This window comes from Chrysoperla carnea, chromosome 1 (genome assembly GCF_905475395.1).
Source record: "Chrysoperla carnea chromosome 1, inChrCarn1.1, whole genome shotgun sequence".
In the NCBI taxonomy this organism is placed as follows: domain Eukaryota; kingdom Metazoa; phylum Arthropoda; class Insecta; order Neuroptera; family Chrysopidae; genus Chrysoperla; species Chrysoperla carnea.
In genome coordinates this window covers 128618566-128642642 of record NC_058337.1, presented here as the reverse complement: position 1 = coordinate 128642642, position 24077 = coordinate 128618566, and the positions used below count along the sequence as shown (strand labels likewise).

General features: G+C 30.6%; 5 protein-coding genes across 5 annotated transcripts in view; 1 reads left to right on the top strand and 4 right to left on the bottom strand.

Moving 5' to 3' along the window:
- Positions 1-3962, top strand: part of LOC123294823 (protein CBFA2T3) — a 95924-nt gene extending 91962 nt beyond the window's left edge. Inside the window, exons 5-8 of the mRNA XM_044875990.1 lie at positions 1223-1847; positions 2353-2527; positions 2602-2708; positions 3137-3962. Of these exons, the coding sequence (XP_044731925.1) occupies positions 1223-1847; positions 2353-2527; positions 2602-2708; positions 3137-3481 (1252 nt within the window). The 3' untranslated portion in view covers positions 3482-3962. The remainder of the gene's footprint in view (positions 1-1222; positions 1848-2352; positions 2528-2601; positions 2709-3136) is intronic.
- A 3270-nt stretch (positions 3963-7232) lies between these two features.
- LOC123294814 lies at positions 7233-11055 on the bottom strand. The gene is made up of 5 exons (XM_044875980.1): positions 10878-11055; positions 10137-10388; positions 9711-9815; positions 7535-9600; positions 7233-7247 (listed from the first exon to the last, which is right to left on the bottom strand). Exons 1-5 carry the CDS (start codon positions 11053-11055, stop codon positions 7233-7235), a joined length of 2616 nt encoding a protein of 871 aa, XP_044731915.1.
- Positions 11056-13307: 2252 nt separating this feature from the next.
- On the bottom strand, positions 13308-16898 carry LOC123294808. The gene is made up of 4 exons (XM_044875966.1): positions 16468-16898; positions 14609-15883; positions 13880-14503; positions 13308-13657 (listed from the first exon to the last, which is right to left on the bottom strand). Exons 1-4 carry the CDS (start codon positions 16862-16864, stop codon positions 13308-13310), a joined length of 2646 nt encoding a protein of 881 aa, XP_044731901.1. The 5' UTR covers positions 16865-16898.
- Positions 16899-16937: 39 nt separating this feature from the next.
- LOC123294801 lies at positions 16938-20373 on the bottom strand. Its single transcript, XM_044875957.1, has 4 exons — positions 20286-20373; positions 18682-19608; positions 17047-17922; positions 16938-16945 (listed from the first exon to the last, which is right to left on the bottom strand). Exons 2-4 carry the CDS (start codon positions 19577-19579, stop codon positions 16938-16940), a joined length of 1782 nt encoding a protein of 593 aa, XP_044731892.1. The 5' UTR covers positions 19580-19608; positions 20286-20373.
- A 900-nt stretch (positions 20374-21273) lies between these two features.
- LOC123291010 lies at positions 21274-22990 on the bottom strand. The gene is made up of 2 exons (XM_044871428.1): positions 22898-22990; positions 21274-22328 (listed from the first exon to the last, which is right to left on the bottom strand). The coding sequence occupies exon 2, from the start codon at positions 22312-22314 to the stop codon at positions 21325-21327; it is 990 nt and encodes a 329-aa protein (XP_044727363.1). The 5' UTR covers positions 22315-22328; positions 22898-22990; the 3' UTR covers positions 21274-21324.
- Between the last annotated feature and the right edge of the window lie 1087 nt (positions 22991-24077).

Sequence of the window (24077 nt, the reverse complement as noted above, 5' to 3'; positions counted from 1 at the left end):
GTGAAGGTGATACAATTTATGGACATCTGTTAACTGTTATGAACATGGTTATGGTATTTAGTGTATTTTTAATTAATAATTACTCTCTTAATTGATCGATAAGGTACCCAACTTTGTTTTATTTATCATTTTTTTCGTTAACATCCTAAAAATTCGGATCGTTATCTACTAATTTATTTTTTTCTATTACTGGCTAGTCATCCTCTTTAAATGTTTCATTACAACCCTGCTAAAGTAGTTCACCGTGTATAATATACTGACGAACGGGCACGAAGACAATTTTTCACTACAACCCTGGTAAAGTGACTCTCCGTGTAGGTATATACTAACGAACGGGCACTTCGACTAATATGTATATATTATTATATAATGTGAACCACAATCCATCCCATTACGCTTCCATAATCGTCAAATGTAACATAATTTTACTGTGTTTAGATTGAATAATTTATTGAGCTTATACATCCTTCCATCGCATCGTCTTACAATTTAACAACATTTACATATTACATATACATAACATTTACATATGACCATTTTCCCATGCAATCAATTTCAATATATTAAAATTGAATTTGTTACCTACTAAAAATTATATCTACCTACCTACCAGCAGGCTATAAGGCTAGGTAGGCTAAGCTAAGCTAACCTACTCTACCTACATAATACTTTATTAAAAATTTAATATTCATTTCTTTATCATTATTTATAAAATAATAATTATGGTAATTTTTTTTATTAAGGTTATTCGATTAGAAATTGAACAAAACGGAAAAAAAACGATTTTCTGATTTTCTGACTTGAATAATTTATTTTGCGCACATGGTTTTGCAAAGAACTTTTCATAGGTCATTTCTTGTCAATAGGCAACTTGTATGACGTAAAAGTTAAGTGTTTGTCAAATAATCGAAAAGTATTATACATGTATAACGCATATGTAATTCAAGTTGCCTATTTATTAATTTTGTAAGTCAACTTTAACATTAATCGTTCCATTGAGTTAACAATTTATTGTTTATTAACAAATAGAAACGTTTGCATCACTAACTCATGCATTATTAATGATATTCAACACCTTAGAAACACATGCCATGAGGTTTTAGCCAAATGCGAGCGGTTTCTTTCATTTTCTTTTATTTGTAACATCTTTTACTGTTCTAAAATGCAACCCTACTTCAAAGTTTCAAAATTTGTTTAACATAAATTTTTTACTCAATTTCAGTTTCTATGAAAATGGTATCCCATCAAACGGTTCGAATTCATTAATAACCTCAACAATACCCACACAACAATCAAACGAATCCAACCACGAATACAACATTCCATCAAAACGACAAATCACATCACAATATTATCAACAGAATCCATTTCTATTATCAACAGCTGGTACAATACCAGCCCCAAATATATCAACACATGCATCAACATTTTTTCTACCAACAAATGCAACAACAAATTTACCAACAATTGGTGGTGGTGGAGGTGCTGGTACACTTCAAACACAAATAGTTGATCCATATGCGAATACAAATACAAATCATGTCCAATCAGCAACAATGACTCCGGCCATACCGAATAAAATTGAGAATGATAGTAATGAAAATAGTAGCTATCGACATTTTAGTACAAATTTATTATGTGGCAATAATAATGGCTCGAATCGGGGAGATGAAGAATGGAAAAATATTCATGTTATGTTAAATTGTATATTATCAATGGTGGAGAAAACTAAACGAGCATTAACGATATTACAACAACGGAACGGACAAGATCAGACTAACGATTGGTTAAGGAAACAAGATATTGGGATTGATTTTAAAAAGGCTGCAAATGAAATTATGATTCAAGTAAGTATTTCTGAAATTCAGATCTTTTTTGTAAAGAAATCAACTATAGTTCAACTTTAATGTAGAATCAAAAACTTCTTGTTCTCTCTTTGACGATTTACAAGATCCAACGGACCCAAAACCCAATTCACCTATGTTGATTATTTACGGACTCAAACTCACTTTTTACGTCCTGAGCAAGCTATAAAAATTTCAGCTCGATCTTTTTCGTTTTTTAATTTTCGTGTTAACAGAAGTACAGAACCGGAAATGGACTTTTTAGGAGATTTTATAAACACCTACCCAAAATATTGTTCGTATCATCAATATTTTTAACTGTTACGAACTTAGGACTGAAATTAGTATACCTTTTATTTATGCAGAGTATAAAAAGACGGAAGACGGACTGAGTAGTTGCCATGCCCCCGAAAGGTACAACCTTGACATTAACACATCTTATATAAAAATTTTAAACCCTTTATCCTAGTTTTCCATTTTTTTTTTATATTTATACTTTTATTTACAGGCAATAAGACAAACTGAAGATCGTGTTGCTGAAGTAAAACGAAAAGCTGAAGAAGCTGTAAGTGAAGTGAAAAAGCAAGCAGTTATCGAATTACAAAAAGCTGTACAACTTGCAGAAACTAAAGCCTGTGAGCTTGTGGCAAATGAACGAGCAAAAATGGAAAAAATTTTATTAGGTATATTCATAAACCTTTATTGTCGGAAAAATTTTTTATTTTAAATCATTTGATACTATAAAATTTATTTCCAGATGTCAGAAAGAAATCAACTGATGATGTTTTATTGAGCCAACACGATGTCCATGACAACAGTCAATCACCTCCAATTAACGCTCAACCGGCAACTTCTAGTCAAAATGTAAGTTAACAAAAAAAATCAAATTGAAAAACCTGCACTGAAGCCTTGGTTAACTTTATGTTGATATATTTTTTTTTTAAATTAGAATTATTCCTTGGATAATTCCTGCGCATGGGCCTCAATTATGCACTTGAAATCTTATGTCAAAGTGATTTTGACTGATATCCAAGAACATATTGCGCATAAGGCTGTCTAAGTGATTGAAAACAATTCAAATTGACGAAAGACTGTCTGAAGTGCAGTACAAAGTACCCAACGACCGACTCGCCCAGACCGAGATGCCTTTTTTCCTGCTACCCTCTCCAACCTAGTTTAACGTCCTTAATATGTATGTTCTTGCTGATATCATTCTCACTTAAAAGTGTTAACTAAACATGATTTTTTGCTACAAAAGTCTGAATGGTAAATAAGAATCTGTTTATTTTCAGTCATGCTGGAATTGTGGACGAAAAGCAAATGAAACGTGTAGTGGATGCAACGTAGCTCGATATTGTGGGGCATTCTGTCAACACAAAGATTGGGAAAATCATCATGCTGTATGCTGTCAACAAAACACGTTATCCGCATCGAAATTAGCATCGATTTTAAATCCAAATAACAATTCAAATAAACTATCAAATTTACAATCCAATCCGTCAAATCCAACACAAATTACGAAACCGTCACGTAATGATACCTGCACAACAAATCGATCAAGTACACCGGTATCATCGACGAATTCGAGGAATAGTAGTCGAGATACTGATCGAAATTCAAGTATCATTTCAAAATGACGTTGTAGTAAGCTACTAAAGACTTATAACGGTAAAATTCGTTTATCTAGGAAATAAATCGCTTCAAGATTTACGTTCAGTTTCCTGGAAATTATGTGTACCATAATTTTTTATTTTAAATTTGTTATTTGACAGAGCACCATGTTAAAAATTTTCTGTAATTCTTCAAATATTTGTCTGTAAATATGAACTTATATGTTGCACAAGATATGTTTAAGGTGGCAGGGGGCATCTCTGGCAGGGCTGTACTATCTCATTCCTGTTCTATGAAGTGTAGCCTGGGGATATCGATTTGAGGTTTGTCATTTTCTTAGTTGATTAAACTTTATGAGTATAATAACTACTAGAGTTCGGCAAGCCTCAATCCAATAAATTCGAACCAATAGTCAGTAAGAATTTGTCAAGGCACACATCTTGGGAGCAGGGCTTTAGAGTTTGTTCCACTTGAAGTTTTAGAACTTTTCAAATTTTTCTTCATAACAATCTTCATCGCTTCAAATGGATATCAAATTCGAAATTTTCTAGTTACGCTCGTAAACTCCAGGTCTAATTAAAATGCACTTCAGAAATGGAAATTAAACCGATATCGATAGAGTTGACGAACGCACTCTCAGTTTAATTTAATTTCAAGATTTAAATTCGTTTATTGTAATATTTCCCCAAAGAATGTTTCTTTCAGCTTCGGAGCAATTGTCAAACTGTACAAATAAACTACAGCAATTCTAACAAAATAGACTCAAAAAGTCTTCTAGAAGTCTATAAAACTCATACTTTTACCAAAAGCTATTCTGGTCGTTCTAATTTATTTAGGTATATATTTTACAGACGGAATTCAAGTCGAATTTCTTGCGATTATTTACGACAGTGGAGTAACGATAATTAAATACACAAAGAACGTAGCTAAGCTAAATGCCTTCGGCATTTGCCCATAAATATGGGGACTTATAATCATTAGAATCGGATATGATGTCATCACTATATGACGTCATCGACATAAAATTAAATATATAATTCGCTACGTTTTTTTATACACCATTTTGATTCCGTACCTCGGTCAGAGCTGGGTTAGCCATGGTCGAAGCCCCTAAGCAATGCAATTCTCCTTTCCAGTCGTTTGAAGATCATCAGCTCTTTTCAAATTGATGAAGGGATGTGAGTGTGACACCCGCAAATGAGACGCGGGATAATGAAAGTTGACGTAACGCGTAGCGCATTCATATTATTAGTTCTACTACTCGATACTCGATGGTTCTGTTCAGTAAGTATGAAGTATTTCATCAACTGACAGCAAGCGTCGAAAAAAAGCAATAATACCTATTGTCGTTGAGGATTCAAATTATCCAATTAATTTTTCTCTCTATGAAACATTTTCTATTTCTTTGGTGCGCGCACGGGGCTCCTACGCAATTGCATACTCTGCCTAATTATCAGATCTCGATAAATCAGGCTTTTTGGGACGAACTCTACCATTAAAGTGTTTAACTGTTTCGGAATCAAGTTAAACAATATAATAAACTCAATAAGAACAATGGACGCTCATTAATCTAGAAAAATATAAACTAAAGGCAGTGCCCAATTTTAAAGTGTCCAATTCGTTTAGGACCTAATTATCACAACTCCATTGTAACCCAAAAATCTTTTACATAAATAGTCCATAGTTTGAATCACTTTAATAAACTTGAATGTATACTATACCTTAGAATTTTTAGGTGAACAAAAAAAAATTAAATGTAAAACTTTTTTTAAATTATTATTAGCGTTAACGTTGTACAGGAATTGAAGTTACCTTTTTTTAAACTATTAAGAAGTTATCTCTATCATTAATTTATTTTTAAAAAGTAAATAAAAAAATTTCCTAATTGTTTTTCCTACTATAACCAAATATTATGTTATTTAGTATTTAGCATTTTCATGTTATTATTTATTAATTGTATTAATTGTTTTTCAAAAAAAAAAGTTATTACCTAAGTACATGCGTTTTATTCTTACCCGAAATACCTATAGAGAATCTCTAACCCACCTCTTAAATCCCAACATTCAAAATTGCAGTCGACATACTTAATTTCAAGTAAATACAAATGCCAGGCCAGCGCTAGAAATTTTATTCGTTGCCGCCGGATTTATATAATTTCAATTAGTATTAGCGTGGGGGCGCTAACAGTTCATTTGGATCGTTCTTTTAGCCCAGGGGATAGCACGCCTTTTTGTGAATTGATCTATACATACTTGAAACTTCGTGAGTGGCTTATTATTTTGACTAAGTCTCCAAACGTTCTCGCTACGACTTTTTTCGAAAGTGCTACGTTTTCTAATGAGCGTAATAACGTCATATTTAAGCTATCGGTCTGAAAAACTCAGCAGGGAATTTGTCGGACACTATGACCTCTCAAAAATAGCGCTAGCGTAGCAAGTGGGAACCAAATGAATACTTCTCTATCCTTGTCTAAAAACTTGTTTAGATTTTTATCTAACTCTTATTACTTTGTGTTTCATGTAAACTTCTCCATCCTTCTCTAACGACTTGTTTAGATATTTATCTTACTCTTATTAATTGGAGCACTTCTTTTAAAACTTACCTTTTTGCTTTATCACTTGCTAACGTTCTGGTTCTATTTATCTCAGCATTCCATAGTTTGAATGGTATCTCCAAAACAGATGTGAGTAGTTTTTGAATCAGAGTTCGAACTTGGTTAACCGACCTGAATAACAATTTTAACTTAAAAATGTTCTTATCTACTCATTGTCATAATGCTAAAAACCATCAAAAAATGAATAACTCGAATTATAAATCAAATATAAATATTTATTAAAATAAAAAAATACAAACTCTGTATATATTAAGATAAAATATCTTGAAAAACAACTTTAGAGTCACGTAGACTTTTGTTCTATTCTTGAAGAACCAACCAAATTTCGAAAAATCATTTTTCCATAACGATTTTTTACTTGAAAATAACTATTTTGGCCTGATTCTATCAATCAGTCAAGTACCTAAGTATCAGCCAATCTGATACTTAGGTACTTGTCTAATCGAATTATAAATCATAAATAAATATTTATTAAAATAAAAAAATACAAACTCTGTATATATTAAGATAAAATATCTTGAAAAACAACTTTAGAGTCACGTAGACTTTTGTTCTATTCTTGAAGAACCAACCAAATTTCGAAAAATCATTTTTCCATAACGATTTTTTACTTGAAAATAACTATTTTGGCCTGATTCTATCAATCAGTCAAGTACCTAAGTATCAGCCAATCTGATACTTAGGTACTTGTCTAATCGAATTATAAATCATATATAAATATTTATTAAAATAAAAAAATACAAACTCTGTATATATTAAGATAAAATATCTTGAAAAACAACTTTAGAGTCACTTAGACTTTTGTTCTTGAAGTACCAAAAAAATTTCGAAAAATCATTTTTACATAACGATTTTTTACTTGAAAATAACTATTTTGGTCTGATTCTATTAATAATAAATCAGTCAAGTATCTAAGTATCAGTCAATCTGATATTTAGATACTTGTCTATTCTTTCGGAGTCAATATTGGCAATTGTTTTAATTTTTTGTAATTATTAAAATTTTGTGTGTTGTATTCTTTAATTATTCTGATAAATTCATTTTTACTGAGAATACGAAAAATATAACCAAAAACCCAGTTTGCTTTGCTCATAATACTTATGGACATGTACGTACTTTCAAAGGTATACAGATCATGTAAAAAATTTATCGAATTTAATGTTTCATTTGTGAATTCTCTGCAATGTAAATAACAAAACACACTCATTTTTTTCCTAAGTTGTAAAACTTCAGGATGTGATTCAGTTTTTTCAGTTAACAAACTATTATAAGTTTGGCATAAAGAAAACGGATCCTCAAAATGTTTCATTTCTTCTATTAATGGGTAATCTCTAATTCTTTTTGTAGTTCTTTCAGAATGTTTTATTTTCAGAAATTTTTTAAGATATTTTAGAATATCGTTACGATATCTATCATTTGCTGTTATATGTAAAAATTTTATGGCAATGCCATTTTTTATGTATACGTTGGCATAAAATTGATCAGCGAGAGTTTTCTTTAAATTTATATTGGAAAAACGTTCTTCTTCATCATTAGAAAATGCAATATCCAATTCAAATATTTCATTACTTTCATTAATTGCAGGTTCATTTTTATTTGGCTCAGCTGTATATGATTCAGTTGTAGGAAAAAGTGATTCTACTTGAATTGAATCAACTACATTTGATTCAGGTACAGTGATTAGTGTTTTATTTTTAATTGGATCAACTGTATAAGATTCACTTGATTCGACTATATTTGTTTGAGTTACCGGGGAGTATGATTCAAGTTGTATTAATGCATTATTCAATTCAGCTTTTGGTAAAAATGATTCGATTTGAATTGGTTCAACTGTATTTGTTTCAGTTGCAGAGAAACGTGGTTCAATTTGAATTAATTCATTATTCAATTCAGCTGCTGGGAAAACCGGTTCAATTTTAACTGACTCAGGTGTATTCGATTCAATTGTAGGAAAAAGTGGTTCAGTTTGAATTACCTCAAATGTATTTATACTAGTTGCGGAGCAAAGAGGTTCGATTTGAATTGGATCCACTGGACTTGATTCAATTTTATATTCATTGGTATTGCAATCTTGAAGTTTTCGTTTTTTTTGCAACCGTTCTGATTTTCTTACAATAATAGATTCATCAGTACGTTTATTTTGGTATTTTCGTTTTTTCTTATTTTCGAGTATTTCTGGTTCTTTAGGTGTCAATTTTGGCAATTGTTTTAATTTTTCGATATTTTTCAACTTTTTTGAATTAAATTCTTTAATTAGCTTATAAAAATCATTTGGCCTGACATTATAAAACATAGACTTCCTTGCTTTTTCCTCAAGGTTTTTCGACATTAATGAATTTTCAAAGGTATAAAGATCATGTAAAAGATTTATCGAATTTAGTGTTTCATTTGTGGATTCTTTGCAATGTAAATAATAAAATACAGCCATTTTTTTTTTAATTCTTTGAATTTCAGGATGTCTAAGTTTTTCAGCTATTAAAGTCTTATAAGTTTGATACAAAGATAAGGGATCCTCATACTGACTCATTTCTTCTATTAATGGATAATCACGTTGAATTATGTTTTGTGTTTTGGAATAATTTCCTATGTCAAAAAATACTTGAAGGAAATCGTTAATATCATTACGATATCTTTTATTTGCTATAATATGTAATAATATCACTGCTAAGCCATTTTTTATGTGTATAATGGCGTTAAATCTATCAACGAGATTTTTCGTTTCTTTGGATATAAGTTCTTCCTCATCTTTAGATAACAGAATATCCAAATCAAATACTTCCATATTATCCGTTGTAGAAACTATGTTTGATTCAATTACGGGGGAAAGTGATTCAGTTTGAATGGACTCAACTGCATTTTTTTCAGTTAACGGGAAATGTGATTGAATTTGTATTGATTCATTATTTAACTCAGCTGCTGGAAAATGGGAATCGATTTGAACCGCATGTGATTCAGTTGTAGTTAAAAATGATTCAATTTTAATTGTGTCAGTGCTATTTGACTCACTTCCTGGTGAAAGCGGTTCGGCTATAATTGTTTCAGTTGCAACAGATTCTAATTTAAATTTAAAAGCATTTGTTACTTTTTGAATTATACCAGGAAATTTTTTAAGGTATTCGTAAATACTTCTACCGTTTTCATTATTTACTGTGATATGTAAAAATTTCATTGTAATATCCTTTTTTACGAATACATTAGCGTTAAATTTGTCGAGAATTTTCATTAAATATTCATTGTATATAAGTTCTTCATCTTCAATTATTGGAATATCCAAATCAAACATTACCTTTTTATGTTCATTTGCATATGATTCAGGAGAACATAATTCATGGTCAATTGCCATAGATTCATATAGAGTTTGTTCTGGCACGTTTGATTCAGTTTTAACTTCTGTGTTAGAAGTTAATGGTTCAATTGTACTATGTTCACGAAAAATTAATTGTTCAGTTTCAATTGCTCCGCCTGGAATTTTTTCCGATGCTTTTGATTTGGTGTGAATTTCTGGAGTACAGTCAATCCTGGGCGATGCATCTATAGCAACATAAATTGAAATTACTGTAAACAAGTGAAAACAAACAATTGATCTATGTTTAGTCACAGACCTGTGTAGTTTATGTACATATTCAAATATAAGAACTTGCCTTCTTTTGGTGGAACTATAATGCCTAGTATTGTTCGTAATTCTTGTAATTTTAATTGAATTTGAATTTCTCTGCCAGTATTGTATTCCGCACCAGACGATCCACCTACAACATCAATTATATTATTATTAGATCCTTTTTATTGAAACTGACTTTCCCTTTATGTCTTTATAGTCCCAATGCAACACAACATATAGAGAATATCTCTAACAGAACCGTACAACGTTCTACCAGCTTTAGTTCACTCCAAAATAGTCGATCTTATACGCCAGTCAAATTTTTCATTAGTATGTTATTTGAAATCCTTAGGTCTAGGGGAGTTTGAAACTACGTTTTGCAAGCAAAAAAAAAAAAGTTGTGCCTAACTTGGGACTAAACTTAGGATACCTTGATATATTTCATATACGAAAAATAAACAATACGTACATGTGAATGGCAGGCTTAAGATTTCTCCTACAGCCATAATTTCAGAACGCCTCTCTTCAGAAAAACCTCTATCAGTTTCAAATTCCCTTATACAGCTCTCCAAAAACAATTTATACTTTTCCTCCCTTGCTACTTCATATAATTTTTGCGCATAGTCAAATAGGATCGTATCCTTTTTAGTTGCAACTTTCATTCCTAATTCTGTAGATAATTTTATGAATTTTTCGTATTCAAGACATTCTTTCGAATTAACTTGAACGAAAATAAATTCAAATTCCTTGATGTTTTTAAAAATAAGATTATAAGCAGCCGTTGCTTTTTCTAACAATTCTAACGACATTAAAATTTCGTGCCTTCTTAAATATATTGCAAGTCGTCTTCTAGCATATTGAAAATCATACAAAAGATAAATCGAATCTAGATTGTGATCCTTAGATTCTATACAATGTAAATAACGAAATATGTTTATTTTTCTTATAACTTGTGAAACTTCATCGGTATTAATTGATTTATTTTCTGCCAATAAACTTTTATAAGTATCATATAAAGAAAAAGGTTTCTCTAAAAGAAGTACTTCTTCTATGAGCGGAAAATGATGAAAAAATTCATATTTTGAATTTCCGATTATTTGTTTTATCTTTATGCATTTTTGAATACATTTAACAATGTCTTTGCCATGTTCCGATTTCGATGAAATGTGCAAATAAAACAGTTTCATAAAAGATTTTGGAATAGGCTTACAGTAAACAAAGGCGTTAAATGTTTTCATGCAAGTGTCCATTAAATGTTCTTTTTGTAAAAGTTGTTCGTCCTTTTCTGTAATTAATACAAGTATTCTAAATCGCTGGTCTGATTTTGTTGTAATTGTTTCATTGGTAACTAAGTCAGTTGTATAAGATTCACTTTCATTTGATTCCATTTTTTAATTCATTATCTAGAAATAAAGAAGGTAGATGTTACAGATAGATACAATAAGGAAAAATATCCTTAACATTCGAATTAATCATCAGAGGTTTATGGATGGTAGAGGTAGGGGATAACAATCTCATATGGCTGTTAAACTTAAAAAGTTTCCACCAGAAAACGTAAAATTATGTTAAAAAAAACCAGTGGCGCTCGTAGCAATATTGACTGCTTCTGTATCTTTTCTAAGAACTTGTTTAGATATTTATCTTATTCTTATGACTTATGTGTTTGATGTGAACTTCTCTATCCTTCTCTAGCAAATTGTTTAGATGTTTAATTTTCTCTTTTTAATTGGTTTTCAGTACACCATTGCTATCTTAACAAGCAAGTAATTAGTCTAAATTTCTATGATCATATTTGAATTCTCTTAGAATATTTCTAATTTTATTCTAGTTCAAGTTTATTCAATAGTTACTGTAAGCCATGGCGGGTAGAGACGTATTTTATATTTAATTGACTTACTGACTAATAAGATTTTACCTTTAAGTCTTTTTTAAACAAGAAAATAACCATCATGTTCTTCATGGCACTAGAGCTAGACACACGTGTTATTTCTTTACTTATTTTACACACTTACATTAATGTAGACTAACCAGACTAACAATCATAGACTACTTGAATTAAATACAGATAACACAGGTCTGCAAAAAAAATTTTTTGTCAGCTGCATGAGATATTTTTACTAAATTATATGTTTTAGAATGATTTCAGAAATGATGGCCATTTTTTTCTATCGCACGTAAGGTTTTTTTGCAAATTCAAAAACAAAAAATTGGTAAAAGCACTCGTTTATTAAAAATTATACAGTAGTCTACAAGCATAGTCACATATCCCATCTTCCTTGGTACCGTCTCTCAATATCGCGGACATCCTGGTGAAACCGCTCCCCCTGTTTTTCACTGTAAGCTCCCAGGTTTTCAGGAAAAAAATCTATATATGAGTGCAAAAATGGACCTTCAGGCTTATCTTGCAGCCTTGAGCTTCGTATGCTGCTAGTTGAACAATGGTTTTGTAGTCAGGATCCTTAGTATTTCTCAAAAACTTTTACACTACATCTTTGAACGATACACAAGCTTATTTTTCCTTCTCATTCATACTTTCCTCAAAGAGGGTGCCGGTTAAAAGCCTTCTGATGTCGGGGCCAGTGAAAACTCCCTCTTTCAACTTTGCTTCTGATAGCTTCGGGAATTTTGTACATAGATATTTAAAACAGTCTCTAGCCTCTTGCAGGGGTTTTGCAAATTGTTTCATCAACCCCAAATTGATATAGAGAGGTGGTAACAAAACTTTTTCTGGTGGCACCAAAGTAGTATTGATAACATTTTTCTCTCCAGGTTTTAAAGTTTCTCGGGGTGGCCAATCACTTTCAGTCCAATGCTGTTCTCTGGCTCTACTATCCCATAAGCATAAAAAGCAATGGTATTTAGTGTAGTAGCAGTGACCAAAAGTTGGAACTAAATATGATACTACTAAAAACTGGTTTTCACTGCAAGAGTGGCAGTACTCAGGTACATATCTTTCAGGCCCCTAGTTGAACGGCTAATTAAAAGTTGACTTCGACATATATACCAATACAAAACTGGAAGTGCTTGATAAATGACGTACGCCTTAGTTATTTTATCATTTATTTAAAACTAATTTTTAAAATATCTGAGAATTTGAAAGTTTTTCTTTATTTTTCGGAATATGCAGTAATTTAAAAAAGGCAAACCATTAAATTCTTAATCTGGTATGCTTGTGGACTACATAGTTCCGACTCCTTTTACCTGCCTGAATAACAATCATAAAGCAAACTTTGTACCTACTGATTGTTTAAAAAATATCAATAAATAAATAACACGAAGTATATATCAAAAATAAATATTTATTCACTTGAAACCAAAAAAAATCACAATGTTTTCATTCACTTGTTATAAACATTTAGGCCAAGTATCTTGAAAATCAAAAACTTTAGAGGCACTAAGACTTTTGTTTCTACTCTTGAAGAGCTAATTTCACGAAATTTTATTCTCAAACTACTATTTAAAAAAAAAATACAAATAAGTACAATATTTTTATTTAACCGTAATAAACATTTAGGTAAAATATCTTGAAAATCAAAAACTTTAGAGTCATTGAGACTTTTGTAATTTGTTCTGCCCTTGAAAAACTAACCAAACGGAAAATATTATTCTCAAATTTTCTAATTTAGTTGAAAATCATTATCTATAATGATTCTTTAGCAGAGAAACGTGGTTCAATTTGAATTAATTCATTATTCAATTCAGCTGCTGGGAAAATAGGTTCAATTTTAATCGACTCAGCTGTATTCGATTCAATTGTAGGAAAAAGTGGTTCAGTTTGAATTAACTCAAATGTATTTATACCAGTTTCGGGGCAAAGACGTTCGGTTTGAATTGGATCCACTGTACTTGTTTCAATTTTATGTTCATTGGTATAGCAATCTTGGAGTTTTTGTTTTTTTGGTAATCGTTCTGATTTTCTTTCAATAATAGATTTATCAGTACTGCAATCTTGGTGTTTTCGTTTTTTCTCATTTGCAAGTATGTCTGGTTCTTTTTGTTTCAATTTTGGCAATTGTTTTAATTTTTCGATATTTTTCAACTTTTTTCCGTTGAATTGTCTAATTACCTTATCAAAATAATTTATGGTGACCTTAGAAGACATAAACCTAATATCTCTAATAACCTTAAAAGCCAGCCTTGCTTTATTCGCTAGGTTTTTCGACATCGATATATTATCAAAGGTATAAAGATCATGTAAAAGATTTACCGAACTTAGTTTTTCATTTGTGAATTCTTTGCAATGAAAGTAACGAAATACACTCATTTTTTTTTTAATTTCAGGATCTTCAGGTTTTTCAGCTAATAAACTATTATAAGCTTGATACAAAGATAAGGGATCCTCATAATGACTCATTTCTTCTATCATTTCCCCTATTAATGGATAATCACATTTAATTATTTCCTGTCTTTCTGAATAATCTCTTATGTTAAAAAATTTTTGAAGAAAATCTTTGATATCTTTACTGTAACTTTTATTTGCTGTAATATGTAATAATATCACTGCTAAGCCATTTTTTATGGATATAATGGCGTTAAATCTTTCAACGAGTTTTTTCATTTCTTTGGATATAAGTTCTTCCTCATCTTTAGATAACAGAATATCCAAATCAAATACTTCCATATTATCCGTTGTAGAAACTATGTTTGATTCAGTTACGGGGGAAAGTGATTCAGTTTGAATGGACTCAACTGTATTTGTTTCAGTTGCAGAATAATGTGATTCAATTTGAATTAATTCATTTTGAGTCAGATCGACTGTATTTGATTCATCAGTATTGTAATCTTGTTGTTTTCGTTTTTTTGCTTGTGGTTCTAATTTTGAATCCTCATTGGTGACTAACTGTAGTTCGTTCGAAGGTAATTTTGGCAATTGTTTTAATTTTTCGTAATTATCTAATTTTTTTGAATTTAATTCTTTAATTGTGCTATCAAATTCATTACTTTCGATATTATAGAAAATTAAACGATATGCATCGTCTACTTCTTTCTCAAAGTTTGACGACATAAATGTACTTTTAAAAGTATAAAGATCGTGAAACAGATTTATCGAATTTAGATTTTCATTTGTGAAGTCACTGCAATGTAAATAATGAAACACATTCATTTTTTTCCTAACTTGCAAAACTTCAGGATGCGATTCACTTTCATCAGCCAATAAACTATTATAAGTTTGATATAATTGAGAAGAATCCTCTAATTGGCTTATCTCTTGAATTAACGGGTAATCATCACGAATTTTTTGGGCAGTTTCAAGATGATCTCGAACGTTAAGAAATCCTTCAAGATGTTCTTCGATATAGCTACGATATACACAATTTGCTGTAATATGTAAAAAGCTTACTGCAATACCATTTTTTATAAAAACATTGGCGTTACATTTGCTAACGAGAAATTTCATTAAATTCTTTGTGAATTTATGTTTTACTTCATCTCTAGTTAATGGAATATCCAATTCAAATAGTTCAATTGTTGGGAAAAGTGATTCAGTAGCATCTTCATCAGTATTGGAATCTTGGTGTTTTCGTTTTGATTTTGAATTTTCTTCATCAGTATTGATTTGATCATCAGTATTGGAAACTTGGTGTTGTTCTGCTAATCGTTTTGATTTTTGTATTTTTGTCAATCGTTTTGATTTTCGTCTTTTTGCAAATCGTTTTGATTTTCGTCTTTTTGCTGATCGTTTTGTTTTTGAATTTTCTTTATCAGTATTGGTATCAAATAATTCCATACATTCAGTTGCAGGAATGAGTAATTCATTTGTATTTGATTCATTTGCATAGGAAAGTGTTCCAGTTTGAATTTGTTCCACTGTATTTGATTCATTTGTAGAAAACAGTGGTTCAGTCAATATAATTGATTCGGTTTGAATTGAATCAAATGTATTTGATTCAGTTGTAGGGAAAGATGGTTCAGTGTTTGTTGGTTCAGTTGTAACTGAATCAGTTGTAATAGCATTCGTTACTTTTTGTATTATACCAACAAATTTTTCAAGATACTCGTAAATATCTTTACGATATGCATCATTTACTGTTATGTGCAAAAATTTCTTGTTTTGTTCCTTTCTTATGAATACATTGGCGTTAAGTACGTCAAAAAATTTCCTTATATGTTCACTATGTATAAATTGTTCATCACCAGATAATGGAATATCCAGTTCAGTTAATACTGGCTTATTTGAAGTTGGTTCCATCAAGTTTGATTCATTTTGAATTTCACCTACAATTTAAATAATATTAAATCGGCAGAAAAATAATTTCGATAAAAATGGTTGAAAATTGAACTAATAGTATATTAATAGGCCAGAAAGTTGGATTTCTTGGCATGCAAGAGCATCCAACATTCTGGCCGTGAGTTGTATACTATTTTTCTTTATATATAGCAGAAAGTACAGTCGTTAAAATTTTTTTAACAAATGAAAGTTTGTTTCAAAATTATTTTAAAGTCCATACGAATTATTTAAAAAAAAAATATCAAGTTTGCTGTAATAAAAATGTTCCTTCATACATGTATTTTGCACCTTCGGAAACCTGCAAGGCGTCAGGTTTAGAATGTTTGGGTTCGAAACCTCGGATTAATAAATCCCGGCGGAGGATTGATTGATATAGGATAGAATCCTATAGCATTCCTTCATCTGTTTAAAATAGTATTTCTTAACCGGAGATGTCTCACTTTCCGGGGACAGGTTCTTCACAAGCAAGATGCAGAGGACTGCTTCAGTCTAGGTGTTAAGGGACCATTTGCGGTACCCCTCTTATGTTTTATCATTATAATAAAAAATAATTAAAAATTATATTACGTACCTTGGAATGGCATGTTTAATTTTTCCCCCACAGCTTTAATTGCTAGACGCTTTTGCTCAGAAAAACCTTCATTAATTTTATATAAATTTATACATCTTTCCAAAAACAATTTATATTTCCCATCTTCTGCTGTTTCATATAATTCTTTTGCATATTCAAATAAGTGCTTATCTTGATTTTTGAATACTGCCGATTGTAATTTTGCTCGTAATTTTTGTAATTTTTCGTAATTATCAAATTTTTTTGAATTATATTCATTAATTATCTTAACCAATTCATTAGTTTTAGTATTTTTAAAAAAACGATTATACGCATCGAGTGCTTTTTGTTGTAATTGTAAGGATATTGATTGTTTCCGATTGGTATACAGATCATGTAAAAGATATAACGAATCCATCGTTGCATTTGTAATTTTTATCGAATGTAATAAACGAAATACATTCAATTTTTTTATAATTCGTGGAATTTTTTTACGGAACTTTTTTTTTATTAATAAGTGGTTATATGTTTGACATAACGAAGTTGGATTCTTCATATAAAGTACTCTTTCTATCAATGGATAATCACGAAAAATTTTACGGAATAATGATAATTCAATCTTTTGTATGTTTATAAATTTTCGAATACATTTCCATGCATTTTTACGGTGTTCAAAATTTCCTTTAATATGTAAAAATTTCAATGTAATACCGTTATTTATGGATACGTTAGCGTTAAATTGTTCGATTAAATGATTTATTAAATTTGTATCGTTTATAATTTTTAATTCATTTTCAGCTAATGCAAAATTTAATTTAAATGTTTTCCGAGATTTTTTTGTAGTTTTTCGAGATTTTTTTGTAGTTTTTCGTGATTTTTTTGTAATTGTTTTGTTCACAACAGGACCAGTTGTTTGTGGCAAAATTGTAGACGATTCACTTTCATTTGGGTTAATTACAGTCGATTGATCTGCGTTTGAATCTGATTCTCCAATTTCAATTGCGTTTGCTTGTGGCTGAATTGTAGATGATTTATTTTCATTTGGATTAATTACATCCAATTGATTTACTTTTGATTCTGATTCTTCACATCCAGTTGCGTTTACTTGTGACTGAATTGGAAACGATTCCCTTTCATTTGGATTAATTACAGCCGTTTGATCTGCGTTTGAATCTGAATTTTCACATTTAATTGCGTTTGCTTGCGGCTGAGGTGTATACGATTCACTTTCATTTGAATTAATTAAAGCGTTTGAATCTGATTCTTCACATTCATTTGTGTTTGATTCAAGTGGTTCGATTTTAATTGAGCCAATTAAAATTGGTTCAACTGGAGTTTGTTTCGATACATTTGATTCAATTTTAATTTCTCTTTTGAGATTATAACACTCAGTAGCATTTGATTCAGAAGAATGTGATACAGGTACAATTGATTCAGTTGGAGTTTGTTCTGTTAATTCAGTTTGAATTTCCGTACCTAAAAAATTTACTACAATATTAAATCTATTCGACTTGGAACTAATACCAATTTGTTATTAGATCGAATTACGTAATTATTGGAAGGAAAATGGAAGACGAATAAAAGAATGTATTACAGGCGTAATTTTATTACGTACATGTTGAGTTTTATGTCATCTGGTATTCAATGAATGCTTCGAGGAACTGAAACGCCTGAGTCTGAATAACAAAATCAGACTGATCTGGGAACCGCGTTACTTTATCGTTAAAGGGAATGAAGCAGTGGACTCCTTGCCACAAGAGGGGTCGTCTCAAACGCCCCATTCACCTGAGCTTATCATTCCCAAAGCAGAATTTTTCGTAATTTGTCGAATCAAGGCATGGCTACGAGAAACTCATCTTGATTATTAGGACTTTGCGCAAGCAAGATATTACTTCTTCATTATCAGGCCGGAAAACATTCAGAATGACAGTATATCTAGTAATTATAGACAGATTTGTGATTGAACTTCAAAAGAGACAAGAAATGTACAGCAATTTTTCCAATAAATTTTTGTTTCTAAGCAATTTGATCAATTTGAACACTTTGGAGAAAGAAGTTCAAAATAGAGCAAGTATGTTAGAAACAATGTATGCTAGTGACTTAGAAAAGTGCTTTCTTGAAAGAACTAAAGAAGAGGGTCTTTATTGATATATTTTTATTACGGGGGTGCTAATTTTTAACTGCCTACGGGCACAAAATTTCTTAATTCGCTTCTAAATAAATGAACATACTTACATTGAAATGGAACGTTCAATTTCTTCCCCAAAATCTTAATTGCTCGGCGATTTTTTGCATAAAATTTTTTATAAGCATCATAAAACCGTATATTTTTCATTAATTTAAATCGAAAGTCTTTGTTCTTACTTCTTTTACATGGTTCTTTTAATCGAATCAAATATTGATATAAGTCCATGTCTTCTTTTTGAAGCCTTGATTTTTGATCTTCATCCACAATTAATTTCGGTAATAGTCGTATTTTTTCCTTATTATTAAACTTTTTTGAATTAAATTCATCAATTATCGTATTCAATTCTGTACTTTCGATATTTTGAAAAATTCTTTTATATGCACTAATTGCTTTGCCCTGTAATTTAAACGACATTGGTTGCCCTTGAACGGTAGAAAGATCGTACAAAAGATTTAACGCAGATGTTGTTTGTTTTGTGAATTCTATACAATGAAGACAACGAAATATATTCAATTTTTTTATAATTCGAGCAACTTCGGGATGATAAACTGGTTTATGTTCTTCTAATAAATTAGTATAAGTTTCATATAAATCAAATGGTTCTGCTAAATCACGAACTTCTTCGATTAACGGATAATCTTCAATTTTGTTGAATAGTAGACGTAAAGATTTCCTTACTTTAGGTATCTTTAAATATTTTCTAATAAATCGCTGAATATCATAACGATCATCAATACTTGCTACAATATTTAAAAATCGAAGTATAATTCCATTTGTTATAAATACGTTGGCGTCAAAGATCTCAACAAAACTTTCCAACAAGTTTTTATCGTGAATAAATTTTACTTCATCTTGAGTTAATGGAATAATCATCTTGAATCGCTTAAGTTGAGTTTCTTCTGCGACTGGATTACCCGCATTTGATTCAATTTCTTCGTATTCCATCGCGTTTGTTTGATTTATCCCAGTTTTATCTAGTAATAAAAATGCTTTATATGTAACATTGGTAAGTGCTTGAAATAAAACTCCATTTTGGCTCCATATATCAGTTCTTAAGAAGCGCCCCACGCTTTTATCGCATTAATATTAATGCAAAAATAAATTAACAAACATTAAATGGTATTTTTGTGAAAAAAGCGTGGGGCGCTTCTCAAGAACTGATATTTGGAGCCCCCTACGCTTTTTTGATACCCATTACACAGCAGTACATAAGCAGCGTGTTAAAAAGGAGAGTTACAAACAAGCAAACAATTATACAAGTTTTTTTGTGCCCTTGTTTTGGGCGCCCTAAAAAAGGTGGCACCCGTGTGCATTGTACACTTTGTGCATACGGTAGCGGGGGCCCTGAGTGTGTTTCGTATGCATTTACAGGTCCTACCGAACAAGGAGTGTATTTGAAAGAATTTTGACCCGTTGAATCCGAATTTTTAACTTGCTCATCGCTCAGAGTGGGGGGGGGGATTTGTTATAAACAAATTGTTTATACGACCATAGCTTCTCAACTATTGAAAATTTTATTCGGGTCTGTTAAACGGACACTTCCACCTGCGTACTTACCTAAACTTTTGAAAACACTTTTTGAAAATTGTTTTCAATAGGCATGTGAATCATTTTCTTAATAATTATAAGTAGTTTCATTTTTTTAAATTACCTTATATTTTGCTACGAAGTTTGCAAATTATTATTAAGTTTGACTTGCGAGATGATGACAGCTCTCGAACATCTCAAACGTGTTGTTGTTTATTTACTCGTTTTACAGACTTTTAGTTATATAAATAGACCAACAATCACAGACCTATATTAAAAACAAACCGTCATGGTTACTTATGTCGTCATACTCAACTCCATAGTCGTTATTTACCATTATTTACTAATGTTTTTCTAAGTTATATTTGTAAATTAAGCACTTGTAATCCGTTTATTTCTTTAAGAAAGAGTATATATCAATGGAGAAGTGGTCTAAATTTACACAGAGAGCGTGTTCGTTGTATTATTTTGGGCAACGATTACTCATGTAGTATTCGTCTTGTACGAAGGCACACGGAAATTAAATATTCATGAATTATTAATTACCAAAAATTTAAATATCAATTGAATATTAATTATTAAAGCATCGATTGAAAGCGTTAATAGCTCCTATATCGATGTATCGAATATCCTTCCAAAATAGGTTGACATTATTTTTTTCTAACAGAAAATCAATCAAATTTTTAATAGGCAAATGACCAATAATAACTTTGACCGTTTTGGTAGGTTTTTTAAATAATAAAAGCTTGATTTTAGAAAAAGTTATATTTATTAACAAAATATTACATTTTATACATTTCTTTAAATTAAATAATATAAATAACCATATTTGAAAATTTAGGGGTCCTCATATAAGAATTAAAATATGAGGTAATTTTTGACTAAATGAGTAGTTGTTCTCTTCACTCTTACTTGGGAACCCAAGGCCAAAATACCAAATTTTGATCGAGTCTCCTAGCAAGAGTGTATATCAAAACTTTAACTTAACGGAATCCAAAGCAAAAAAATCTTGTTTCGATACCCTCTAAATTTCTGGAGGGAGGAATCTATCTTTAACAATTGTTTTAGTTCTTGGTACGCGATACGTGAAGGAAATCTCCGCCACGGAAAACTATCTCTAAATTTTTTATTGCAGTCTCTTGTATCATTAATCGCTATAATCATTATGTAGATTGAAATGGCATGTGTAATTTTTCCCCAACAGACTTAATAGCTTGGCGTTTCTCCTTAGAATAACATTTCTTAACTTTATATAATTTCATACATTTTTCTAACATCCGTTTCAACTTCTTTTCCTGAGTTGCTTTAAATAATTTTTTCACATATTCAAATAAGGCCTGATCTTCCTCCAGTGGAATTTTTTTTTCTTTTGGTTTTAGGTCTTCATTTAAAACTAATTTCGGTAATTGTTGTAATTTTTGGTTATTATCAAATGTTTTTGAATTAAATTCATCGATTAATTTATCAAATTCATTATTTTGGATATTATTAAAGAAATCCTTCCACGCATTGTTTGCGATATAATACATATTTCCTGACATTTCTCGTTTTTTAGCGATATAAAGATCGCGTAAAATATTCAACGTTTTTAATGTTTCATCTGTAAATTCTAAGCAATGTAATCGACGAAACGCGTTCATTTGCCTTATAACTCGCGTAACTTCATGATTATTAGATGACTTTTCTGCTATTAGACTTGTATATGTTTTGTATAAAGAAAATGGATCATTTAAATAACGGATTTCTTCGATTAACGGAAAATCTCGTTGAATTTTGTGGAATAAAAGATGTAATTTATCCCCAACTTTTTTTACGTTTACGATCTTTTTAATATTTTCTAGAATATCTTTTCGATGTTGTACATTTCCTGTAACATTTAAAAATTTCAGGGTGATTCCATCATCTAAGGATGCGTTAGCGTTAAATTTTTCAACTAAAAGTTTTATTAAATTTGTTTCGTTTATAATTTTTACTTCATTTTCAGCTAATACAAAAGCCAATTTAAAAATTTTCTCCTTAGATTTTTTTGCATTTGTTTCACTCGCAGTTGTGTCAGATGCATTTGATTCTGTTGGAAGTGTTTCAGATGAATCTGATTCAATTCGATTTGATTCTGTTATATTTGGATTGGTTGCAATTAATTCTGTTTCCATTTTTAAATTTATATCTAAAAATAAAAAATAATAAGTAAAATGGTTTTTACTTGTGAGGTTTTTTACTGGTAAATGTATTAGTTTGTATTCGGGCTATATTTAGTTACCAGGGGGCGTAGCTACCGCCGTATCAATGATACGGGGCCCCCACGCTACAAAGGCCCCAAAGGTGCGTAAGCAATAGATGATTTAATAAATCAATTTGTCGAAAAAAAGGCAAGAAAAGTGTATATTTAGTTTGAATTGTTTGGCTATATCAATTTGGCAATTTGGCTCAATTTCTAGGAGGAAGTGGTAACTTATAATCAATAAATATTTAATTTAAGCCATTTAATGCAAGCATTTTTGTTTCTTTTGTGAGAAATCTTTACCTTTCATTTGGGCCCCCAACTAATTTTGATGCAGGGCCCCTCCAAGGCGAGCTACGCCACTGTTAGTTACACAAATTATGTTTACTGTCATAATTATTAAAATAAAAGGATCATTTCAATGAGCTGTATTTTGCATTTTGTTAAATTATATCCTCTTCAAAACCCGCAATAAAATACGAAAAGGAAACGGGGCAAAGAAAATATTCACTTACCAACTTTTGCAGTTACTCAAACTCAATTTACTTAATTAGAAGCAGCTCAATTGTTCAGATCACAGGTTTACTAACCGGTTTATTATTAGGTTATATTATTCTATGGTTTAATCAAAGAGGTTATATATAAGAAAAAAGTTATATGTCATTACTTCTATGGGTTTATTCCAGTTTTAAACCGGTGTGCAGGTGCAAGAACATGTAGATTATGTTCTTCCCGGCATGTTTGTTGTCTCCCTAAATTTATTTTGTATTTCGAATGCAATAATATACATATAAAATATGATATAATGACATACAGGGTGAGTTAGGAGGCATGTGCCTAAAAATCTAAAAGAGTGGGTTCTACACTTTGAATATATGATCTAAGGTTCTACACAGGAAAATAATGTAAAAAAGCACAAATGTTCTTATCCGATTTAATACTAGGGTGCCACCTCCCCAGATTTGATCGGAAGATTCTCCTGACTTCCGATCTCAACATCAATCCTACCGAGTTCAGTAATTAAAAAGTTTTTTGATTGTCGGTTTCATATTCAGGTTAATTCGACACTTCTGAGCAGTTTTTATTTTAAATTATTTGAAGGGTATTTATTTAAATTTCAACTATAAAAAAAATGGGTGCACAATTAACATCAAAAATATCAGGTATATATCAATATCTTTCGATTTCCTGGTTTATCTCCCGATTTCCCGTTACTTTGCTAGGTGGCAGCCCTCGGAAATTTGTTTACATAAATATCTGTGTGTATTTTAAACTTAAAAAACAGAGTGCTGCTTTTGCCACCAGCTCAATTATGATAGACATATTATAATAGAAAAGATGTAAAAAAAAAAAAAAACAGGGCAAAGTTTCTGTCTCGTGGATTTTGAGGAAAATCGGGAAATATGGAAAATCAAAATTTAAAAAACAGGTTTTCTTGTTAAGGAACTTTAGTTTTTATATGAATATTTCTTCTTTTCGGTATGTGAGGAGAAAGCTAATTCGAAACGAGAAAATTAAACATTTGGTTGGCAGTGTTGGCACTATTCTTTAGAATATTTTTAATGAAACTTTTGTTTCAAACAAGATCTTTGACTGGACAAAAAACCATGAGGTCTATAAAGATATTAATACATCGTAATTTGCTTTCCACCCGCGGAATTCAAATTATCGAATAAATTTTGGTGTAATGTAATG